Below are 10,456 nucleotides of genomic sequence, written 5' to 3'. Positions count from 1 at the left end.
CGATGAAGGGGACAGGGCTTATGGAGAGGTTGAACAAAGAACAGAATATAAAGGGTCCAGAGTTGGGGCTGAAGACCCTAGTGAGGGCAACAGGACCTAAAAGGCATTTGTTTGGACTTTGGGACTTGGCCAGAGGGCTGAGCCATGGAAGACTCACTAAGATCGACTGGCAGGATGCACCTGGGCGAGAAAAGGACTGTGGTATCAAATGCAGTCACTGAGAGGCTCTCAAGGGATGAGCAATCACCCATTATAGTGCCTAAAAGGAAAAATCCATGTTTTTAACACAGTACTCATTCATATAGAATAATAAATTACAGTGTATTACGTGTCTCCTCAAATTATATTCGCTATCTTAATGAACATATTAGAGCTAATGGACATGTTGATTTTATTTCAGCTAATGACTGATCCCATACTCAGGGAGAAGAAGTTGCTTAAGTGTGTCTTACACATCTTAGAAGAAAGGTTAGAGGACAACTACTGGATTGTCCGTCGAATGGCTGTAAGAGGCCTGGGAAATGTAGTCTATGGGGCACCTGAGAAGGTAAGATAGAATACTGAATACAATGCAGCATAACTAGAGAAACTAAAGGAAACAATTGCTCAGGATTTACAGAGGCCATGCACAATGCACTAGGCCAACTTCTGCTCTCTCATACCCCTGTAACCTCTTTGCAGTCAATACACAGCAGGTTGGTTCCCTTGGTAAGCTGGGCATAAGGAAACAATATGTACTTAATATGATCATATGTAAATGTATACTCCTAGGAATGAAGAGTGTAGGCCATACTTCCAAGATGAGAGATTCTATTCCAGGAAACAGAGACACTAAAAAACTCAAATCATGATAGATAATCAGCTGAACGTAAGCGCCCAGTACAAAGCTGTGACCAAAAGAGCTGAGGTGATCCTCGGAGGCATAGACAGAGGGATTCTGAATAAGAATAAAGAAGTTATTTTACCTCTGCTTATGGCACTGGTGTGAGAACTGTTAGAATACTATGTCAGGATCATGCCTGCAATTCAAGAAGGATTCTGATAAATTGGAGAAGAGTCACAAGAATTTTCAAAGGGCTAGAAAATGTGCCTTTAGATTCAATGGGGGGGGGGGGGGGAGGAATGAAGCTAAACTAATTCAGACTGATAGTAAGGCATACATTTTAATGGTAATTTTAATCATTGGAACCATTTACCAAGGGTTGTGGTGGGTTCTCTATCAGTAGCAACTTTAAAAACAAGATGGGCTGTTTTTCTAAAAGAGGTGCTCTAGTCAAACAGACATTATTTTGGGGAGGTTCTGTGTTGTGAAGGAGGTCACAATGGTCCCTTTTGGCCTTCAAATCTAAGTAATTAGAAATCTAATAGGATTACATAGGTGTAATATGGCACAGAGTTTGGCTTATTGTAGCTAGTACCTGATGTAAAATATAGCTATAGGTCACTAGGGGGCAGATGAAATTCCCACTGCTTCATAATTGCTAAAAAAACATATTAGAAATGTGGTTAGTGGAAAGTGTTTTTTAATGTCATATGTCTGAACAGGTGAAAAAGTACAAGAAGTTTCTTCTGGAGACACTGATCAGGACTTTAGAAGAGACTTTCAGTTTTGAAATCATTATCGAATGCATGAAGGCACTGGCCAAAGTCCTGAAGGAGCTGAAAGGGAAGGACATAGGTTCTTCCTTCAGAGACCTCACCATACAGATCCGGAAGTACTTCGATAATGTACGTGAACAGAAGCCTTCAACCCCAGTTCAGCTGACATTGATGAGGCTCCATTTACAATGCATGATGTGTCCTCACTGGGCATTGTTCATGTCAGAATGAAGTGATTTTAGGCCTTAGGGAAGAGATGTGTTTTATGGCGGAGCAGAGAATTAAGAAAATGAGGATGCCATCCCTGCTCCTTCAGTCTCACCCTTCTGTTCATCTTTATTTCCAATGAGAATGGCAAAGGAAGTATGAATACTAGATTAGGTAGCTGCATAACAAGGAAAATGGGCATACAGGGTGTAATGGACTGTTTTGGGCCTGCTCCATACGATTTTTATGTCACCTGGTTGAAATTATTCCATTTTGCAGAGAAGTTTGAGATTTCAAATTTTGGTTTTGTTCCTATTTGGGGGACACACCCCCCAGCCCAAATTTCAAATCTCTTTGTGAAACAGTAATACTATTCTCAACCCAGCTCTACTGGGAGCCTTGCCTGAGGGCAGTCTACTGGCAGACTATGCTGGAGACAGGGAACCTGGAAGCACTGGGAATTAGAGGTGCCAGGGTACACATTTCCTGGCTCCTTGTCAGCCTGCCAAACAGGCTGTTCTGAAGGTGAGGGCCAGGAAGCCCAAGATCTCAGTTAGCCTGCTAGATGGGTCACCAAGAAGCTGACCAAGTACCCCTACTTGGCTTCTGGAAGAATTTTGTCAAAATTGAACTGTCTTCAAAGTATTTTGAAGAATCAACACATTTGGCCCAAACTTGATTAATTCCAGTTCTTCTAAACTTCTGTAGTTGGAATCACTCTACTCTAATGTAGAAGAGACAGCTGTGCTAGATACATGATGTGGTTATCTCTTCGTTACCAACCTGTGTGGCTTTCTTGGCTATAGAAGGACAACACTCTTCGTGCATTGGCCTTTGTCCTGTTTGGTATCCTGGCCGGCTCTGCAAAGAGAAAATGGAAGGACTATTTTGCCAAGCAGGTTAGACAGAGCTGGGTCACGCTTCTGCTGCACCTGCAAGATCCAAGCCCTGAAGTTTCAATGGTAAGAATGACAGTGACTTAAATACTAAGCAAAAAGAATCTTCCTCCTGTTGCCAGGGGAGCTCTGCTATTCCTTCCTGCAGTGGAGACCTAAATTCTTCCCTCAGTTCATTGCCCTCCTTTTGAGTCAATCCCAGACAGGCTGGTCCTTAGCAGCCAGGGTTGTCTCACTGGAGTTCAGGATAGGTCATGGGTCTGATCCCAAGAGTTCATTCCTGCCTATCTCTGCACCCCACGTTCCTGCCTCCCCACAACAGAGGAAAGATCACAGCTATGCCTAGTGAAGCAGCTTTCACAGCTACATCTGTTCTGAAAAAACATTGCTGCTATCTCCAGTTTTCAGTATTATAAAATCATAGAACCATAGGTTTGGAGGAGACCTCAGGAGGTCACTGAGTCCAACCTCCTGCCCAAAACAGGACCAGCCACAACTAAACAATCCCAGCCAGCGCTTTGTCAAGCTAGGACTTGAAAACTCTAGATTTAGAGGTTCCGTTGCCTCCCTAGGTAACCCATTCCAGTGCTTCACCACCTTCCTAGTAAAATAGTTTTTCCGAATATCCAACCTAGACCTCCCCCACTGTAACTTGAGACCATTGCTCCTCATTCAGTCATCTAGTACCACTGAGAACAACCTCTCTCCATCCTCTTTGAAATCCCCCTTCAGGTAGTTAAAGCCTTCTATCAAAGCTCCCCTCACTCTTCTCTTCTGAAGACTAAATAATCCCAAATCCCTCAGCCTCTCCTTGTAAATCATGTGTTCCAGCCTCCTAATCATTTTTGTTGCCCTCCATTGGACTTTCTCCAATGTATCAACATTTTTTAAGTAATGGGGTGCCCAGAATTGGATGCAATACTCCAGAAGTAGAATCCCTTTCCCCCTATTAAAGTCATGCTGGCATATTTTCTGTCTATTACTTCAGGGGAATCCCTTTTATTCTTGGGGTAGATGAGCAGTCAAGGACATGAGTTCCATTTGAATGAGCACAATACGTGTTATGGAACAATTCACTGGTGCAACCCTCTTTTTCAGGAGTGCAGAGCTACATTTCATCTCTGTGCCCCATTTTTGGGACTGAAGAGGCTCCAAACTATACTTAATGAGCATCTTAGTTGGAGAACCGAGCTGAACCCTGAGGAGCTCCAGATGGATATCTGCAGACACCTTGTGAGTGACCTATAGAATTATATGAGATTATTGACAGCATAGGCTTGTGATGTAGAAGCAGGGGGAATGTGTGATGGGCAATGTAAGTATCTATGGGTATGTCTACGCTACAAAGTTAGTTTGAACTAACGGACGTTAGTTCGAACTAACTTTCATAGGCGCTACACTAGCGCTCCGTTAGTTTGAATTTAATTCGAACTAGCGGAGCGCTTAGTTCGAACTAGGTAATCCTCATTCCACGAGGATTAAGCCTAATTCAAACTTACTAGTTCGAATTAAGGGCTGTGTAGCCCCTTAATGCGAACTAGTGGGAGGCTAGCCCTCCCCAGGTTTCCCTGGTGGCCACTCCGGCCAACACCAGGGAAACTCTATGCCCCCCTCCCGGCCCCGGACCCCTTAAAGGGGCACGGGATGGCTACGGTGCCCGTGCCAGGTGCAAGCCTGCCAGCACCCAGCCAGCAGACCCTGCACCTGGTGCGGATCGAGCCACCCACCCGATGCCCCCCAGCCCTCCCCCTCTTCCCGGGACCAGGCTGGCGGGTCCTGGGAGCTTGCCCGGGACCGCAAAAGGCGGGCTCCCTCCTGGGCTAGTGCGGACATCGTGGACCTCGTCCACGATCTCCGCACTAGGCACAGGAAGGTGGCCGGCTAGGGCAGGAGAGCTGCCAGCCTGGCCACCCAGGAGCAGGAGTGCATGAAAATCAAGGTGGTCCACTGAGACCCCACGACCCTGAGCCCTGAGCATACAATGGCCATCCTGGGTCAGACCAAAGGTTCATCTATCCCGTAGCCTGTCTGCCGACAGCGGCCAACCCTAGGGACCCTGGAGGGGATGGACCGAAGACAGTGACCAAGCCATTTGTCTCGTGCCATCCCTCTCCAGCCTTCCACAAACTTTGGGCAGGGACACCTCTCCTACCCCCTGGCTAATACCACTCCATGGACCCAACCTCCATGGATTGATCTCACTTCCCTTTAAACTCTGTTCTAGTTGTAGCCTTCACAGCCTCCTGCAGCAAGGAGTTCCACAGGTTGACTCTGTGCTTTGTGAAAAACAACTTTCTGTTACTAGTTTGAAGCCTGTTACCCATTCCTTTCCTTTGGTGTCCTCTAGTCCTTCTTTATGGGAACTAATGAAGAACTTTTCTGTATGCACCCTCTCCACCCAACTCCTGGTTTTAGAGACCTCTATCCTGTCCCCCCTCCGTCTCCTCTTTTCTAAGCTGAACAGTCCCAGTCTCTTTAGCCTCTCTTCATATGAGACCTGTTCCCAACCCCTGATCATTTTAGTTGCCCTCCCCTCTGCCACCCTCTCTCTTCCCCTCTCCCACCCGCTTTTCCCAGTCTCCCCCAGTTTTGTTCAATAAAGACAGATTCCATTTTTGAACACAATTGTCCTTTATTTTGTACATCAAGAAGAGGGGCTAGGGAAGGGTAAGGGGAAGGAGTTGAGGGAGGAATGGGGTACGCGCCCCCGATGGGGAGGACTGGGCTGGCTCTGCGGGCTTTTGGGGTGGAAGCTCTCCTGCAGCCCCCCAATTGCCCCATCTCCCCAGATGGCAGGCTGCGGCAAGTGCAGCCGGTCTGATGGCCAAGTGCTGTGATGTGCCCAGTGTGGGTACTCCGGGCACTCCAAGCCAAGACTGCTTTGCAAGCGGGGCACCCCTGAGAACTGTCTGTCCGGGGTGGGGGTTGGGACCCTTTAAACACAGCCCTCGGCTAGCCTGAGAGAGCATCTCCACGCTCTAAGTCCTCCTCTGATGCCCTGCCGGCAGTGCTTCCGGCCATCCTTAAGCCCGGTTCAGGGTCCACTTAATGTGGACATGCTAGTTCGAATTAGTAAAATGCTAATTCGAACTAGTTTTTTAGTCTAGATCCGTTAGTTTGAATTAGCTTAGTTCGAATTAAGTAATTCGAACTAAGTTAGTTCGAATTAACGTTGTAGTGTAGACGTACCCTATTAGAGTGGGATACAGGACTGAGGGTGAGAGGAATGTAAATCTGCCATAGATTCCCACTTTCCCCACTTCTACACAGCCTCCTGTCCTTTCTTCTATTTACTTGTTTAAATTAAAAAAAAAGTCTGAGTGAATCCAATAACTGACAGCAGTGGCAAGAGGAACACAGACTGTTTACTTGTGGTTTGTAAAGGCATGTGTTGGCAGTCAAAGGGCATTTCTAGCCAGAGAGAGCTCATGTGTCCCTGATTTTCTCTAGGCCAAAGAGAAGGCTGAGCTACTGGAGAACTTTTACAAAAGCACCATCAGATACTTCCGCAGCAGCTGGGAAGAGATCCGGGCAGCTGCAGCCAAGTTAGCTGGTGAGAGAAAGTGTGCCGTGTCCCTTTTGGTATTCCCTTTGAGGTAGACAGAAAAAGTCCCTGTGTGCAGCACTGAGCTACTATTAATCTCTCCGTGCTGTGACTTCTCATGCATAAATGGAGATGTTAATGTTCTCCTACTTCTCCAGTGTGGTGTTAGGAGGAATTTGTAATTTGCAATAGAATGCTTTGAGATGGCGCAGTCATTTAGTAGCAGAGGCTGGCACACTGTCACGTAGGGTATGTTTATTCTCCGATCAAACTAGTGTGCTAAAAATAGAGTAGCTGTGGCAGGAGTAGCAGGAGGGGTTAACTATTCCAAGGATGAGCCCATCCAAACCCAAAAGTCTGTTCTCAAGGTGGCTAGCTCCTCCGACTGCTTCTGTCATCTTACCTGCACTCTATTTTTAGTAGTCAGAGTTAGTGTGGACTCAAACTATAGACCTAAGCTCAGTGTTGTTCACTGTTCCTTACTGGTGCTTCATCACTGGGAGGTAGGCAGCCCACCGCCACACAGTGCCTGCTGTTGCAGGTTCCTGATTGCCTTGCCCAGGAAGCACTAGATTCCTCCCCTTTGGCCCTGTGCCATCCTTTCCTTAGCACACCCATGCAAGCCAGGCAAGCATTGTGGCCTAATTAATTTATCCAGGTGAGATCCTTGCTTAGTACGCACTTATTCCTGGCCCCAGCCCCTTTGTTCACACCACTAGATTAATACACTATCCTAGTATATCTCCAATAACTGACAGCAGTGGCAAGAGGAACATAGATTGTTTAAAGCAAATGAGGTTTTATGTAAACATTCTTAATTTTTTTCTCTTATTCTCTTCAGTGTGGACGCTAAACTTTTCTAGTATTGTCTTGCCTACAGCTCACCTTAGACTCACAATAGAAGCCAAAGGGCCAATGTTATCACCTTGCACTTAACAAGAGAAGGTTTTTTATTGATGTTTATTTTACACTGCTTATTTAGGCATCATCCTGGAACATACGGACACCAAGAATATGAAATGGCTGGACATGGAACATCTGTTGACCTGTAAGTAACAAATACAGGTGAAATCCTATTCATTAGTGAGTTATAAAGAAATTTAGCTGACAAGCAAGCAGTAACTGATACCACAGGTGTGAAGTGCATCAGCCACACATCAAAGGACAGATTCAGCTTTAGTCTGCTCTGAAAGAGGTACGTCTACACTACAGCGTTAATTCAAGTTAACTTAATTCGAAATAGTTAATTTGAAATAAGCTAATTCGAATTATGCATCTATACACAAAACCTATTTCAAAATAGCATTTTGTTATTTTGAAATAGCGCGTCCACACTGAGTGGACCCTGAACCGAAGTTCAGGCTGGCCGGAACCAGTGCTGGCAGGGCATCAGGTTAGGACATAGTGTGTGGGGCTGCTGCCTCAGGCTAACTGAGCTCCGTGCTTCACGGGACCCTACCCCCACCCCGAACAGACAGTTCTTGGGTTCCCCGCTCGCTTGTCTACCCCGATGAGGGACAGCAAAGCAGTCCTGTCTTGGAGTGCCCTGAGTGCCTGCACTCGGGACACCACAGCGCTCGGCCACATGGAGCCAGAGCTGCCCCTGGGCACACCGGTGCGTCTCGTAGGGTTGTTGCCATCAGCCCAGCTGCACTTGCTGCAGGCTACCGTCCGGGGAGTCCATCGGGGGGCTGTCAGGATCCAGGAGGCCCTGCAGGAGAGTGTCCACCCCGAGGAGCCCTCAGAGCCACCCCGGTCCTCCCCACCGTGGGCTCGTGCCCCATTCCTCCCTCACGTCCATCTACTTACTCCTCCCTAGCCTCCCTTCCTGATGTCAAATAAAAGACATGTATGTTCAAAAATAGAAACTGGGTTTATTGAACAACAGGGTGAACCTCTGGGGAGACTGGGAAAAGGAGGTGGGAGAGAGGAATAGAGTGGGTGGGAGAGGGGAGGGTGAAACCTGGGAGGAGGAAGTTGGAAGGGAGAAGCAAAGGGAAGAAAGGAGAAGGGAAGATCAGGGCCCAAGGTTGGGGGTCTCACCGCACCAACTTGATTGTCATGCAAACCTGCTCCTGGGTTCGCATGTGGCCTTTGGTGGCCAGGCTGGCAGCTATCCTGCCATTGACGGCCGTGTTCCTCTGTCTAGTGCGGAGATCATGGATGCTGGGGCATCCCTCCCAAACCTGAATAAGGTCCATGATCTCCACCCTGGACCAGGAAGGCACCCGCCTTCTCCAGCCCCTGTCAGGCTCCTGGGTGCTGGCAGACTGCTCCTGAGGAGCAGTGGAGGGTTGGCTGCCAGTGCCTTGCTGGCTCACGTTTTGTGGCTACTGGCTCAGGGGCCCCGGTGGCCACTGCTGGCTCTTGGCTGGTAGGCTTGGATCTGGCACGGGCCAGGGTCTATTCCTTTAATGGCTCTGGGGCCAGGGGGAGAGGAGAGGAAGTTTTCCTGGTTGTGCCCAGAGTGGCCACCAGGGCTCCCTGGGAAGGGCTGGAGGCCCCCTATTTTGAATTAATTGTCTACACAGCACTTAATTTGAAATAGCTATTTCAAATTTGGTGTTACTCCTCGTAGAATGAGGTTTACCAAATTTGAATGAAGCGCTCTGCTATTTCGAATTAATTTCGAAATAGCGGTTTGCATGTATAGATGCTATTAAAGTTAATTCAAAATAACAGCTGTTATTTTGAATTAACTTTGTGGTGTAGACGTACCTGGAGGAAACTGCAGCCAGTGTGATATAAGTCAGTGCATCTCCTGGCTATCCTGGCAATGCCTCTTCCCAACCTGTGTGATCCACTCTTTGGGCTCCATCGGCTCCCTGGGAGCCACTTTTTGCTACCCCAAACTCCACACCATCAGATTTATTTCTGTCAGGAGATGTAAAATAACTTAAAAGCAGAAGCTATTGAGTCAATGGAGCACCTTCCAATTGGATGAGTTTCTGGTAGGGTCAGGGTCTCCCCTCTCCCCCCTCCTCCATCTCAGTTTGGAGCTTGGAAGGATCCCAATGGAGGAACCTAAAGCTTTGTTTGTACAGAGAGCTGCTGTAGCTTGGTACTCACTGGTACTAAATCTCCAGCTACTGCAGGCATAGGTGACTATATGAAAAGTGAGTCATATTCTCTGTAATTCCAGCTCTCCAGGTCCTACAGAATGACCCAAGTCCCATTGTCCAGCTGGTGGCAACTCAGGTCCTAAGAGACATCTGACCTGGATGAGTGCTCGGGGAATGAAGCACAGACAAATAGAACGAAGAGCTCCTGCTACCTTGTCACATCCATTGCTTCAGTGGGGATTTCTGGAGAACAATGTGCTCTGTCTGTGCCAGCTTCTGTTTCAGCTTGGTGGTATGCGGCCAGCTACAGTGACTGAACGATATATCTGCTAGCTCTCTATGGGGTAAGGGAGTAGTATAAGGGCCCTACCATCAATCAAACATTAGCTCCACCCCCTGAATCCGGAAGTCCCCCCCCCCCCCCGACTCCCCGGAAGTCCCTTCTCCCTTGTCACCGGCAGTCCCGCCCCTGGAGGGTAGTACATCCGGGTCGAGAGGGACAGGTGACCGGAAGTAAAAAGGATGTCATGTGACCCCCGTTAGGCCCGTCCCCTGTCACCGGAAGTCCCGCCCTTGGGGGTAATACATCCGGGGTCAAGAGGGGCAGGTGACCGGAAGTAAGGGGTGTCATGTGACCCCTCTAAGGACTTGCCCCACCTCCCTCTACCAATCAGGAAGGGCTTTCCCCGTAGGACCGCCCCGCGAACCGCTTTGACCAATGGGGGGGCAATTCCGGGACCGGATGACCCGCCCAGAAGTGGGTCATGTGACCCCTCTAAGAACTCGCCCCACCTCCCTCCACCAATCAGGAGGGGTTTTTTCCCTGTAGGACCGCCTCGTGAACTGCTTTGACCAATCGGGGGGCAGTTCCGGGACCGGATGACCCGCCCAGCAGTGGGTTGTGTGACCCCTCTAAGAACTCACCCTCCCTCCCTCTACCAATCAGGAAGGTTTTTTTCCCTGTAGGACCGCCCCACAAATCGCTTTCACCATTCGGGGGGTGCAGTTCTGGGACCCGTTGACCAGACCGGAAGCTGGTCATGTGACCCCTCTAAGAGCTTCCCGTGACACCCTCTGTCAATCAGAGCACTTCCCCATAAGTTCTAGCGCCACACAAAAGAGGCCATCTTGTTCCAAGAGCGCGTGTT

General features: G+C 48.4%; 1 protein-coding gene across 1 annotated transcript; it reads left to right on the top strand.

Annotated features, from left to right (window-relative positions):
* Nucleotides 1–210: 210 nt before the first annotated feature.
* LOC142819919 (protein maestro-like) lies at nucleotides 211–9,692 on the top strand. Its single transcript, XM_089775610.1, has 7 exons — nucleotides 211–547; nucleotides 1,546–1,728; nucleotides 2,613–2,768; nucleotides 3,801–3,935; nucleotides 6,153–6,255; nucleotides 7,229–7,294; nucleotides 9,389–9,692. The coding sequence occupies exons 1-7, from the start codon at nucleotides 359–361 to the stop codon at nucleotides 9,460–9,462; spliced, it is 906 nt and encodes a 301-aa protein (XP_089631736.1). The 5' UTR covers nucleotides 211–358; the 3' UTR covers nucleotides 9,463–9,692.
* Nucleotides 9,693–10,456: the final 764 nt, after the last annotated feature.

Source organism: Pelodiscus sinensis, chromosome 1, assembly GCF_052426305.1.
Source record: "Pelodiscus sinensis isolate ZL-2025 chromosome 1, ASM5242630v1, whole genome shotgun sequence".
Lineage (NCBI taxonomy): Eukaryota > Metazoa > Chordata > Testudines > Trionychidae > Pelodiscus > Pelodiscus sinensis.
This window is presented reverse-complemented; position numbering and strand designations above follow the sequence as displayed.

What these genes read in the sequence shown, in the direction of transcription:
- LOC142819919 (XM_089775610.1), top strand. Translation starts at nt 359, where the DNA reads ATGAACATATTAGAGCTAATGGACATGTTGATTTTATTTCAGCTAATG. An exon ending in TCTATGGGGCACCTGAGAAG is followed by an intron (nt 548 to 1,545) that starts GTAAGATAGAAT and finishes ATGTCTGAACAG; the next exon opens with GTGAAAAAGTACAAGAAGTT. An exon ending in TGGATATCTGCAGACACCTT is followed by an intron (nt 3,936 to 6,152) that starts GTGAGTGACCTA and finishes GATTTTCTCTAG; the next exon opens with GCCAAAGAGAAGGCTGAGCT.